At 37.5% G+C, this 14964-nt stretch overlaps 1 protein-coding gene across 2 annotated transcripts in view; it reads left to right on the forward strand.

The window, feature by feature from the left end:
* The window catches only part of PLCL1 (phospholipase C like 1 (inactive)), a 141020-nt gene that overhangs the window by 39757 nt on the left and 86299 nt on the right, over window positions 1-14964 (forward strand). For both annotated transcript variants that reach the window (XM_053471756.1, XM_053471757.1), the window contains exons 2-3: window positions 4682-7150; window positions 7687-7890. In XM_053471756.1, the coding sequence (XP_053327731.1) occupies window positions 4682-7150; window positions 7687-7890 (2673 nt within the window). The remainder of the gene's footprint in view (window positions 1-4681; window positions 7151-7686; window positions 7891-14964) is intronic.

Consider the following 14964-nt stretch of genomic DNA (forward strand, 5'->3'; position numbering starts at 1 on the left):
TTGTGCAGGAGACGCACTTCTTGAAATCTAAGGCACCCAGACTGACTACTAGGTTTTTTCCCACTGGGTTTTTCAGTGACAACCCTTCTGCGAAGACCAAAGGGGTGGCGGTGCTTTTTTCCAACTGGGTTCCATTTCACTTGCTTGATACTCGGGAGGATCCCGAGGGGATATTTTTACTGATGAAGGGGATGGTTCTGCAGCAAACCTATACCTTCGCTAACGTCTACCTCCCCAACAGGGGCCAACATGTTGTTTTGCGTAGAGTCTTTCGGGAGCTGGAGGGCTTCCAGGAGGGGATTTTGGTGCTAGGGGGGGATTTCAATGTGTCTTTACTCCCAGCCCTGGATACCTCTGCCGGCACGGCTGGAACCCCTCGCCATGTTCTGCGTAAGATTTCAGGCATGCTCTTGGAACATCAGTTAATGGACTGCTGGAGGGCCTTGCACCCTGCAGACCGGGACTATACTTTCTACTCTATGTCTCATCACTCCTACTCCCGCATTGACTACTTCTTCCTTCCCTGTCGGCACGCTCTCTCTTGCGTAGCTCCGCTATTGGTGTTACCACCTGGTCTGATCATGCCCCGGTTCTGCTTTCGTGGCTCGCCCTCACGAACGCTCCTGGCGCCTCAATGAGGCGATTCTCTCTGATGCTGCTATTGGTGCCGAGGCTTTGGGGATTCTCCATCGCTACTTTGCAGAGAATTTACTCCCTGAAACCCCGATACTGACTGTCTGGGAGGCTCACAAGTGTGTGATCAGGGGTCATTTTGTCAGCGTTTGCTAACATTGGCGGCTAAGATTGATGAACTTTACGGTAAGATCATAAGCTCATAAGTCCTCCGGTTCGGGGTCTGACCTGCAGCTCTTGCTTACTCTGAGGGGTGAGTTGGCCACTATTCTTAATTGTAAGATGCAGCGATCCTTCGCTCGCTCTAGGGCTCTGTTCTATGAACACAGGAATAAACCGGGCAAATGTCTTGCTAGGGCCCTGAGGGCGACTTGGAAATCAGTGTATCTCTCCAGAATCCGCTCCCCTGACGGCCATCTCCGCTCGCTTCCTTCAGACATCGCTAACTGTTTAGAGACATACTATGAGAAGCTGTATAATGTTCGCCATGCTGGATCGACCTCGGCACCTCCTGTTGGGGTGGATGAGGTCCGGCATTATCTTGAACGGAATATACGTAGGACGCTCACTGCAGAGGAGTCTGCCTCTCTTGACTCCCCGATTACGCTCCCCGAACTTGTTGGCCCTGAGGTTCTCCCCTTCTGGTAAATGTCCGGGCCCCCATGGGCTCCCACTGCGGTATTATTCTACATTCAAGGATCTTCTGGGCCCCCACTTTGTAGCCGCCTTCAATTCCATCCTGGAGGGTGGTCGTATTCACGATCACACGTTGATGGCCTCTATCACACTCATCCCCAAAGAGGGCAAGGATCCTGACCTCCTTGATCCATCCTGATCAGACTGGCTTTGTCCCTGGACGTGAAGCACGGGACAGCACTATCAGGGCTTTGTCCCTGATACATCTTGCAAAACATACCCGAGCCTCGGCTGTCCTGGTGTCTACTGACGCAGAGAAGGCCTTCGATAGAGTAGACTGGTCTTTTCTGTTTGCCACCCTAATACGCCTGGGCTTCGGCCCCGGTCTGCTCGCTTGGATCCACGCTCTATACTCTACTCCTGCGGCCTGTGTTCGTATAAATGGTGCTTATTCTGCCCCCTTCCGTATTAGAAATGGCACGCGCCAGGGTTGCCCGTTGTCCCCTCTTTTATTTATTTTATCTCTAGAACCCCTCCTACAGTCTATCAGGTGTAACCCGAACATTAGCGGTCTCTCAATTGGGCACACGCATCACAAGGTCTTGGCGTATGCGGATGACCTCCTATTCACTGTCTCTCACCCAAGGATGTCTCTCCCCAATGTTTTACGGGAACTCTCGATCTATGGTGCTCTCTCAAATTTCAAGATTAACCCGTCTAAATCTGAAATACTCAACGTTACCTTGTCTAGCGCTGAAATTAGCTCCATTCGGTCGTGCTTCTCTTTCAGATGGAGCACCGACAAAATTAAGTACCTGGGGACGTGGCTGTCTCCTGACTTATCACAGCTCTTTCGTTACAATTTTTTACTTCTGCTTGCTGGGGTCCAAGGGGATTTGTCACGGTGGCGCCTGACAATTTCCTGGGTAGGCGGGATCAGTGTTGTTAAAATGACCATCATGCCCCGCGTGCTGTACCTTTTCCAGACCCTTCCCATATCTATCCCTCCGTCTTTCTTTGTGTCCTTGCGGCAAACTCTCTTGAGGTTCATCTGGGGCTCCCGGGCCCCGCGTGTATGTTTCTCCACTCTGATTATGCCCAAATCAAGGGGGGGCTTGGCGTTGCCCTGCCCCCGCACTTATTACAGAACGTGTCATCTCCTCCGGGTCGTAGAGTGGTCTCATGGCCCTAGTCACAAGCAGTGGGTGGCTGTTGATATAATTTGTGTGCGTACACTAAATGTGAACAAGGGGAATTACAGTTCACCAAGGACATATCAGAAATGCATTTATTATCATTATCTTTTATTTATATAGCGCCAACAATCTACGCAGTGCTTAATACAACACACATATATTGAAGGGGTATGAGAAGACGAGAATCGACAGACTAAGACAAACCGATACATTAGGTGGACAGAGACCTGCTCGCAAGTTTACACTCTTGAGGGGATGGGGTGACAAACATAAGGCACAGCCTTTGTCATGAAGCAGATAACACAAGTGATAGGTGACTGCTCTTTACACTGATGGTTTAATTTCAGATTTTGCAATTCCTATTTAACCATGGTAGCCAGTTAAACCAAAGTAATTATTTCTCTTTCATCACTGGTACTTAAGGGCAATTACTTTCAAGGGATCCATGTATAAAGTGGATATAGAGGCAAAAGGTGATCATTGTTGACCTTATTTGCATGCGCCCACCCTTAATCCCTTGTGGTTGTGGGAGCACCATGAGATTTCTCATGGGAAAAACAAGCCTTCTGGCTTGTCTGGTGTCTGTAGATAAGTGTTTAATAATGCTTCTACTACTCCCTTAATTTTAAGTGGAAGGGTTTTCCATCACCTTTACCCACCATAACTTTTGTTATCGGTATCACTGGTACTTCAAAGTGTGTTTGTTTTTATTGCTTTTGTAATCCTTATTTTGTCTTACACTTTTGTGTGCAGTGTACCTTATAATCTAGTTATATGTGAAGCTTATTACAGTATTTGCAAAGTTATGTTTTTCCTAAATGTGGTTACCCTTTTAAAATTATAATTCATTATAATGTATACCCATTTATACCCAAGTTTACTTTTGCTTAAATTCTCAACTCGCTCTAGTTTTAATAATTCTAATAAGATGTTATTAATGTTTTATGTAGCCAGAATTTACTTGTTTTCTAAATGTGTAACATTACTTTTATGCTAAATCAAATTGGCAATATCCTCATGGAGACCTGTGTTTAACCTGGCATAAATAATATAATAAATAACACTTTTTTGTAAAACCTAGGAAGTAGTAGCATGAAAAGTACCATTGAGCTGGTTTACTAACTCATTCACAAAACATTTTAATAAATATTGAACTTTAATTTCATGTAATTTGACCATTGGGAAAGTATTTATGTTGTCAGGTGTAGAGCAATGCCTTTAGTTGTCCTCTATGTGGCCGTTGTCCTTATTGCTGAGCGTTTGGATATGGTATCATATCCCAGTGTTCTGCCTAGTAAGGACACATGACTCTGGGTATAGTGAACTGTGGAGACATTGTCGGCTTGGCACAATCCTTCTTCATAGTGGCAATCTGAATAAGGGCAGTCTTTCCCTGGTTATGTGGAATAGGGGCTGCTGCTATAGGCCAATGCCTAGTCAGCATAGACCACAATATACGTAACCAACGGCAATCGGGGCGCATGTGTATATAGGAAAAAAATATATATATAATAGAATGAAAAGAAGTTGGAGTAATCCGCAATGGTAATCAGCAATCGTAACGTGATTACCATTGCGGATTACTCCAACTTCTTTTCATTATCCTGAGGAAGCCCAGATAGCGGCGAAACGCGTTGAGATACAGAAGAATTTAATCTGCATTTCCTGATCAACTTTACCGGACTTTTAAGTTTAAATATATCATTTATTTGAACTCAACCATCTTGTAAGTGCATTTCTACTTGCTTATACACAGCACACGAAGTTACTGCACCATATGGTTGTTTCTCTGTTTTATATCTATAGAATTTTTAAAGAATAAAGAACAGACTTTACTTCAGAAGAGCCTCTTGTACTGGCACTGTTTGTGAGTGCATTTAACACATCTTCACATTTTTTCTTTTACAAAAACGGTATCACACTATTATATATTTTTTTTTCCTATATACACATGCGCCCTGATTGCTGTTGGTTACGTATTTGAACGCTGAGAGGAGTGTTTTGTTGGGCAGCGGCAGTTTTATATTAGGGAAGTATTTTCTTTTTATTATCTTTTCAAATCCACTTTGGCACGTGATCGGGTGTTAAAGGCTTTGTATTTTAGACCACAATATACAGCTGATTACATTTTTGGAGTCATGTAACTCAAAGTTTTTAACTTGTTTGATTAATGTTTTGCACACTGTATTTTACAAAATTTTATTTCTCTCCATTAGGATCCTTCTAATCAAAAACCTGGAAGAAAGAAGACAGTCTCTTTCAGTAGCATGCCATCAGAGAAGAAAATCAGCAGTGCCAGTGACTGCATCAGTTTCATGCAAGGAGGTTGTGAGTTGAAGAAAGTCCGACCAAATGGTCGCCTTTACAATCGCTTCTTTACCTTGGATACAGATTTGCAGGCTCTGCGGTGGGAGCCCTCAAAAAAAGATCCTGAAAAGGCAAAGCTAGACATTTCTGCCATTAAAGAGATAAGACTAGGGAAAAACACAGATACATTCAGGAATAATGGTTTGGCTGACCAAATATGTGAGGACAGTGCTTTTTCCATTATTCATGATGAGAACTATGAGTCTTTAGACCTGGTGGCTAATTCAGCTGATGTGGCCAATATTTGGGTTTCTGGTCTTAGATACCTAGCTTCGCACAGCAAACAACCATTGGACTTAGAAGGGGGCCAAAACAACCCAAGGTTTGCTTGGCTAAAATCAGTCTTTGAAGTTGCAGATGTGGATGGAAATGGAATCATGATTGAAGACACTGCAGTAGCATTGATAAGACAGCTCTCCCCAGCTATTAAAGAAGCAAAGGTCAGATTAAAATTTAAGGAAATCCAAAAGAACAAAGAAAAGCTTACCACTAGAGTTACCAAAGAGGAGTTTTATGAAGCTTTTAGTGATCTTTGCACAAGGCCAGAAGTATATTTTTTACTTGTGCAGATTTCAAAAAACAAAGAATATTTGGATGCAAACGATATAATGTTATTTTTGGAATCTGAACAAGGTATGACTCAGGTGACAGAAGACATGTGTGTCAATACCATCCAGAAGTATGAACTGTCTCAGGAAGGACGTTTAAAGGGTTTCCTCACCATTGATGGTTTTACACAGTATCTGCTCTCACATGAGTGTGATATATTTGATCCTGTTCACAAGAAGGTCTGCCAGGACATGACACAGCCTCTATCACACTACTACATCAACTCTTCTCATAACACATACTTAATAGAAGATCAATTCAGAGGCCCTGCAGATGTTAATGGATATGTGAGGGCACTTAAAATGGCTTGTAGAAGCATAGAGCTGGATGTAAGTGATGGAGCAGACAACGAGCCAATAATTTGCAACCGTAACAGCATGACATCACAACTCACCTTTAGGAATGTGATAGAAGTTGTCAATAAATATGCCTTTGTCTCATCTGAGTTTCCTCTTATTCTTTGCATTGAAAACCATTGTTCTGTGCAACAACAAAAGGTGATGGTACAACACATGAAGAAGATCTTTGGAAGCAAATTATACACAAACACTGTTTCTCCAACAGATTCTTACCTTCCGTCTCCAGAAAAACTAAGAAGGAAAATTATTGTTAAAGGTAAGAAGCTACCATCTGAAAAAGTCCTTGCGGAGGGTGAGGTAACAGAAGAGGACGAGGAAGCTGAGATGTCTCGTCGAATGGCAGATGACTACTTTGTAGAGCAGAGAATGATCACACTTTGTAAAGAACTGTCAGACTTGGTATCAATTTGCAAATCAGTGCAATACAGAGACTTTGACTTTTCTAGGAAAACCCACATTTATGGTGAGGTTTGCTCTTTTAGCGAGAGCCAGGCAAGCCGTATTGCTAATGAGTATCCAGAGGACTTTGTGAACTACAATAAAAAATTTCTTTCAAGGGTTTATCCAAGTCCAATGAGAATAGATTCTAGTAACATGAATCCACAAGGCTTTTGGAATTGTGGTTGCCAGATTGTAGCAATGAACTATCAGACACCAGGGCCAATGATGGATCTCAATATTGGTTGGTTCATGCAGAATGGAGGATGTGGTTATGTTCTTCGACCATCAGTTATGCGGGATGAGGTATCTTATTTCAGTGCCAACACCAAAGGTGTCGTGCCTGGTGTGTCCCCTCAGATACTTCACATAAAGATTATTAGTGGACAGAACTTTCCAAAACCCAAAGGTGCTTGTGCAAAGGGGGATGTAATCGATCCTTATGTTTGTGTAGAGATTCATGGCATCCCAGCTGACTGCGCAGAGCAAAGAACTAAAACAGTGCAACAAAATGGGGACAATCCCATTTTTGATGAGAGTTTTGAGTTCCAAATTAATCTACCAGAGTTGGCAATGGTTCGCTTCATGGTTCTTGATGATGACTACATCGGAGATGAATTTATTGGTCAATATACAATACCTATTGAATGCTTGCAACCAGGATATCGACATGTGCCACTGTACACATTTGTTGGAGATACAATGGATTATGCTAAACTCTTTGTTCATGTTGCAATCACCAACCGAGGTGGAGGAGGAAAAACACAGAAACGTGGCTTGTCTGCTAGGATAGGGAAGAAGGCCAGAGAATATACAATGTTGAGGAATACTGGCCTTAAAATGGTAGATGACATCTTTAAACTTGCTGCCCATCCTCTACGGGAAGCCACTGATATCAGAGAAAACTTGCAGGTATTTATTTAGCTTTTAGATTTAATTAAATAACAAGTAAAATAGCTGGCATTCTCTCACTTATCCTCAATTATTCTTCTCTTTTTACACTCTTTTGGTCCCTTTGTCATGCTCTTGTCTTTTTCTATGTGCATTTTACCCCACCTTCATATATGTAATCTTATTTGGCTCATAAAGTTATCTATTACTTAAAAATTACACAATGATAAATAAAGTTCAGGATTTTAAGTTAAAATAACTTCAGATTTGTCTATTTCAACTGGAATTAATGAATTATTGAAATGTATTATTTGAATGTTTGTTAGCAATAAATAAACTTTAGAATAAATTAATTAGAATTTATTGGAGGCTATATAAATTGAGTTCTGAGTTCCACCGTGTGTGCATGTTCACTCTAAGAGGTGCCTTTTATCAGAAGGTACCTTATAGTTTATGCCATTTGAAGTGTATTACAATACTGCTTGGGAAATTAATACTAAGGCCCTCCTACATTTTATATTAAATATTTGTTTTGTATTATTTTTTTATATTTGCAGAATGCTCTAATTTCCTTAAAGGAACTCTGTGGACTACCAACTAGCTCAAGTCTTAAGCAATGCATGTTGTCATTTGCTTCGCGTCTTGTGAATAGTGACAACACTCCCTCAGTCTCCTTTATTTTGAAAGATTCCTATCCATATTTAGAGCCTCGAGGGACAATTCCAGATGTCCAGAAAAAACTTCTCTCTGTCTATGACATGGTAGGGTCATCTCAATTGATATTTTGTTTTACAGACAGTTGTGCTAGCAAGTCAATTTTTTCCAGTTTTAAGTATATGGCCTAGTATATGACAGATCTTTTTTACACGAAAGTCTTATATTCATTGAATATCAGCTGTAACCCCTTCGTGACAAAGGCTGATTTTACTTTTTGTACCCTTTGGGACAATGGCTGTTTTAACATTTCTGCGCTGCTCGTGTTTAGCTGTAATTTTCTTCTTTCCCGTTTACTGAACCCACACAAGTTATATATTGTTTTTTTCAGGACAAGAAGGGCTTTCTTTAGATGACATTGTTTTGATTGTATCATATTATTTACCATTAAAAAAGTATAAAATATGGTGACAAATTTAGAAAAAAATTTTTAGTTGAAAAATCTTTTACTCGTCTATAAAAGGTAATGAAAAAAACCTGCTAAATAGATTCTACTATTTGTCCTGAGTTTAGAAATACCCAATGTTTTTATGTTTTTTTGCTTTTTTCTACACGTTATGGGGCAATAAGTACAGATAGCGTTTTGCTATTTCAAAGCCATTTTTTCCAAATCTGGTAATTCTTCCCCCCCATGTGCCATTTCGGGTATCTTTGAAGTTGGCCAATGCAATTTACCCCATCAAATCATATATTTTTGAAAACTAGACATTTTTTATTTTTTATTATTAGATATCCAAAATTCATTACAAAATAACAAATACAACATACAATATATCGATTAGCCTTAGAAAATTAATATATAAAACATCATTTTTATCCACAAAACATAGACATCCATGCTCCGGTTTTCCAATCTAAGACCAATATATACACACATTCATTCCCCATTCATCCTCTGGAACTATATAATATATTAATGGTTACCTATATCTATGTTTCTTTCATCTTTCAGAAGGGAGTTGGCCTAACCAAGGTTCCCACACGCTGTAGAATTTATGCATTACTGAACGTGCTCGGAAATAACCCCTTTCCATTTGGCATTGTAGATTTATCTGATTTATTATATATACCCTGTGTATACCCTCTTGTTGTCTCCACTTTCTAGCTATGGCTATTTTCATAGCTAATAGGCATTGTATGACTAATGCTCTCTTGTAAGGGGAAATGGTATTAAGATTTAAATGTAATAATGTGATTTCCGGGGACGGAAATAATAATAAATAGTTCATTCCAAGAATTTCTAATCATAGGGCAATCCCACCATATATGATTGTAAGTACCTACATCGACGTTGCATCTCCAACAAGTGGATGTATTTACTGGTTTAAATTTTGCTAACTTAGCGGGGACTAAGTACCATTTCAACATGATTTTATAATGTAATTCAACCATGTTTAAACAATGAGTAATTTTTTTAATTTCCACCATACTATTAATCCACGACTTTCTATCTATATGAGTATTTCATTCCTTTTGCCATGAATTCCTTTTATCCTAATAGTGGGTTCAATTCTCTCCAACAAATTATACCATTTCCTCATGCTATTCCTAATAACTTTGGTTGTAAACATTTCATTTATCTCATTTCTTATATCTGAGTCCCCATTCCTATACAAGTGTAGGTTCAAGTAATGTTTAATTCTCAGGACATTAAAGAATTCTAAAGATTTAAATTTGAATTCTCCCAAGAGCTGATTAAAAGATTTTATTTTCCTGTTCAGGATGATATCTACTATCCTACAATTAGTGTAGTTCTCCCAATGACAAAGGCTTAATTGAGATATATTCTTCTGTAAAATTCCTAGGGGGGCTGATGTAAATATAATATCATTCATTTTAACTCGTCTCTTAAATGCTATCCAATACTCTATGCAGCTTTTAATAGAGATAGGCCACCCATTTTTTAATGTTTCCAGTTTATTATGGTACATCCACAACATATATTCTAAGTTAGAGGTACCAATACGTTCTTGTTCTATATAATACCAATCTTCCTTCTTACTTTGAGTATACTGTAGCTTTAGAATATGTGATAACATACTAGCTTGGGCATATCTACCTAAGTAAGGCATATTTAAGCCACCCTTATATTTATTAGCAAACACGATGTTCCTTGATATATGTGGTTTCTTGTCTGCCCGTATAAAATTCTCAATATTTTTTTGGAATAACCTAATCCAATTTATAGGAAGCTGGATTGATATCATTCTTAATAAATAGAGCCACTTAGGGATAATATAAGCTCTTACTATATTCATTCTACCCATCCATGAGACAAATAGTCCTTTCCATTCTCTAGTTTGCCTACACAGACTATCCCGTAGTCTTGAATAATTTACCTCAATAATTTGATTAATCTTAAATGGGATAACAATCCCTAAGTAGTCTATTTTGCTATCTTCCCAGATGAAATCATAGTTCTCTTTCATATTACATTTCACCTCCTCAGAGGTAGCTATCAACACAGCTTGTGTCTTATTAATATTAAGTTTGTAATTCGAGAGTTTACTATAATTTAAAACCTCTTCCATCACTGAAGCAAGGGAGTTTTCTGGGTCATATAATGACAGCAGGACATCATCAGCATATAAACTGATTTTGCTTTCCAGATCACCAATCTTAATTCCTTTGATATTAATGTTATTTCTTATTCTAGAAGCTAGTGGTTCCATAGTTAAAACATATAATAAGAGTGACAAGGGACACCCTTGTCTAGTGCCATTGGAGATCCCGAACCTATCCCAGCATATCACTTGTCCTATAACTCTAGCGAAAGGCTTGGTGTAGAGTAACATAACTGCTTTAATAAATTTTTCCCCTAAACCAAAGTTCCGTAATACTTCCTCCAAAAACATCCAGTCCACTCTATCAAACGCCTTTTCGGCGTCCAAGGCCAAAAATAGCGAGGAGAGTTTATATGTTGAAACATATTCCACTAAAGTTATAATTTTCCGTACATTATCATTAGATTGTTGTCCTTTCACGAAACCAGTTTGATCCTTATAAATTAAAGAAGGGCAAACAGGTTTTAATCTTTCAGCTAATATAGATGAATATATCTTAGCATCAATATTTAGTAAAGAAATAGGTCAATAATTAGATATGTTTGTATTCTCCTTCCCTGGTTTAGGAATAGGAATTATAGTGGGGTCTAACATGCCGTTTGGGAAGACCCCCCAGTCTCTAATTTCATTAAAACTATTAGTTATATGTAAAGACAAGTGTTTCATTCATTTTTTATAAAATAAAGCTGTAAAGCCATCAGGGCCAGGGGCCTTATTTAATTTTAGTGCCTTAATCACACTACATACTTCTTCCACTCTAAATGGTGTATCTAATAGGGTAGCTATTTCTTCTGAAACCCTAGGAAGTTTAGATCTCTATCTCGGGTTTGTCCTGAAATATTATAAAGTTTATGATAGAACTCTTCGAATGCCTTGCCTATATCTGCTGGGCTATAAAGTTGACTTTCCCCATCTATTATTTTATATATCCTTGATTTTAAATTGCGCTTTTTCAGTTGGTTAGTGAGTATTTTTTCTGCTCTGTTACCCATATAATAAAATTTTTGTTTCATCTTCAGTATGTTGTTATTTGCCATGATGATAGATTGTTCTTCTAATTCTTTTTTTATTTGGATCATCCTAGCTATAGAAGCCTCATCTGGTGACTCGATACAGTCCTTTTTCAGATTGCTTAGCATAATGTATAGGTCGGCCATCTTCTTCCGTCCTTTTTTTCTATTTTGGGCCTCTTTCTTAATTAGGTACCCCCTCATAACACACTTATATGCTCCCCATACACTTCTCAAATTAATATCTTCACTTAAATTTTCTTGAAAGAATTGTAATGTATGCGTGGATAGTTCTTCTACCATATCTTTGCTTGACAAAATAGACTCATCTAGTTTCCAAGTACGTTCTCCTTTATTATACTTTCTATTCAGTTCAAGGCATACTGGGTCATGGTCAGACCATGCGGTGTTTCCAATCTTAATCCTTTTACAATCCTTTATAGAATCAGCTTGGGTCAGTATCAAATCAATTCTAGAAAATGATTGATGTCTATGTGAAAAAAACATATAGTCTCTATCTGATGGTCTAATAGTTCTCCATATATCGTATAGGCCAAACTTTCCCATTACATCTCGGAAAGTTCTAGATATGGTGCTCTGACTATAATCGCTTCTAGCTAAGTTGTTACTTTTTCTATCCCACTCTGGATCGATCACACAATTAAAATACCCCATACATAGAAAGGTTCCCTGTATAAAGTTCTGTATCTTTTGTATGGTAGAATTTAAGAAATTGATTTGTCCAGAGTTTGGGACATATAAATTTAAAATTGAGAACAATCTATCATCAAGTTTGCAAACCACAAAATTATATCTACCAATTAGGTCACTCTGCTTATATATCACTTCCACCTTAAGCTTATTTGACATTAATATTGCTACTCCTCGTTTTTTCTTTTTAACCAGGGATGAGTGTTCTGTCACCGAGTATCTTTTACTGTTTAACCTAAAAATATCAACAGCCCTCATATGTGTTTCTTGAATGCCGCAGACATCTATATGTTCTCTAAACAGATATTCATTCAGCAAGAAACGCTTCTGGGGGGAATTAAGCCCTTGTACATTCAAAGTAATCATTTTAATTAAATCAACCATTATTTAAATATAGTAAATTAGTTGTAGTTATATAGTTCCATCGATCCTCCTCATACTCACACTCACATTCATACCCAGATAACCAATCTCCGTCAATGGAGAAAAAATCCCTATAACTGTGCAGCATACTAGGAAAAATTCCTTGTAACCCCATGCGCATAGTTAAATAAAAAAGTGAGGAACAATCACCGGCGGTTTCTCATTTTATATTAAGGGAGAGAAAAAAAAAAAAATTATATGATTAAGCCAAAAAAATATAATGCAACTTGTCTCCAATTCTTAATTGTTCATACCCTATACCTCTATGTGTTTTATTATATAAATCCATGCACTTTTATTATTTCATTTCTTATCTATTACTGAACCCCTTAATATATTTGAGTAAAGTCAGTGCATACTATCAGAAATAAATAAATATGTAAATCTTTACCTTTACCTCTTAACACCAGCTATTAATATAGTCATACATAGTGCCTCTATTGTGTGATATTGTGTGATATTCTTAAAATAGATCAATCTATTGTATATTATTGATTCATTTCTTACCTACTACGAAAAAACAGAACATATGTGTAGCTCTCTTTACCTCTTGTCACCAACTTCTAATATAATCCTACTTTATAACCCTGTGTTTAATATTCTGAATTCAGTGAACTTCTTGTATTAATAAATCATTCCTTACCTGCTACCAGGTCTTTTAATGTGTTTAAATAAAATAAGTGTATAATATATAACATTAGTAAATATATTCTTATTGCCTCTTATCAGCAACCAATAGATATAGTCATACAGTATATATCTGTGTATAGTTTATTTGACTCAATGTGAAGGTCATATTATTAAGACATTACCACCCTATTACCAATCCTTTGAAAAATTTAAGGAAAAAAAATAAATTCTACTATTTCCATCTCAAAATTCAGTTTTAAGTCTTATCTAGGCGCTCTATATTTTCATTTACCCATTTTCGGGCAGAATCTACCGTATTCAAACTAATTGGTTGTTTCCCTACCCAAACAATCAATTTAACTGGGAATCCCCAGGTATATCTAATGTCTAGCCCTTAAAGCTACAGTCACTTCATTAAATTCTTTTCTTTTCTGTCTAGTGTCTATGGATAGATCTTGAAAAAACTGTAAGTTCTTAAACTTTCCATCTTTTTGCGTAAAGTCTCTTGATGCGGTTAGGATCTTTTGACGTATATAGAAAGTAGAAAAACGAATTAACACATCTCTAGGTTTAGAGTCCTCAATATTCTTAGGCTTTGTAGTTCTGTGCACTCGTTCTATAATGTCTTCCTTATTCGCATCTTGGATGCCCATTTTATTAAATAATTCGACTAGATATTGTCTTATGGCACTTGGTTCTACTTTTTCTAGGATACCGCGGATTCTTAGATTTTTCCTTTGATTCCTATCTTCGGCATCTACCAATCTTGCTTCAAGAGCTATAATCTTGTTTCTCAATTGTGTAGTTTCTTCTTTTGTGGCTTTTAATTCATATTCCAAACGCTCATTCATTTCCTCATTGGATTTCACTCGTGCTCCTATTTTCAGTAGGTCCTCCCGCCATTCCGCGTGCAATTTCACTATTTCGGCTTTAAAAAGAGTAAGCTGAGTTTCCATGCGTTGTTGTAGATATTCTTGTGTGATCAAGTGAGGAGTTCTTGTATTAGGACTGAGAGAATATCTTTCTGAAGAATTCAAATTAGTATCAAGAGATGAAAGAGAGGCATTGCTTGGCTCTTCTATTTTTTTAAGGCCCTGAGGTGAAAAGATTGATGTAATTTTTTTCTCTTTTTTAGGATCCATGACTCTTTTTTCTCTTTTTTTAGTCTTAATTTCTTCTTTTTTTGTAGCCATGATGTTCTCCGTTCTACTTTATATCTCTATTGATAGCTTCTTCCTACAATTACTTATAACATTGTGGTTTTACATATAATACACTGTGCATATATATTTAAAATCATATACTGTGATTCCAACCTAGATCTAATTAGACCCCGACTTCTCAGCAGGAAATACTGTTCTAGGTTTATATAAGCACCAGGTAAACAAGTAATCCCTGGATATTCAGTTATTATAAGCTGATTGAATAATGTAGTCACCCTCAATAACTATTCATTTAATCAACTTAGCTCTTGTAGGGATATATTATCATTTCCATAAGGTTTATATAATTATGGTGTTATTTCTTTGACCATCTTTCAAAATATATGATTCAAATAAAAGCTATCAATACTGATAAGTCTCTCTCTAATGAAGAATTTATTTCTTTTCTTCAGAGTCACTTTGTAGCTTTATATTAAGGATAGGAGACTTCACCAAAACCGCATAGTATATAGAAAATATGATATTAACAGTTCATAGCTTTACATACCATAGTTCATTTCAAAGTATAGTCAGTATTTAATAATGATATAATATATGAGCATAGGAATATGAATTAAGCC

This window comes from Spea bombifrons, chromosome 7 (genome assembly GCF_027358695.1).
Source record: "Spea bombifrons isolate aSpeBom1 chromosome 7, aSpeBom1.2.pri, whole genome shotgun sequence".
NCBI classification, from domain to species: domain Eukaryota; kingdom Metazoa; phylum Chordata; class Amphibia; order Anura; family Pelobatidae; genus Spea; species Spea bombifrons.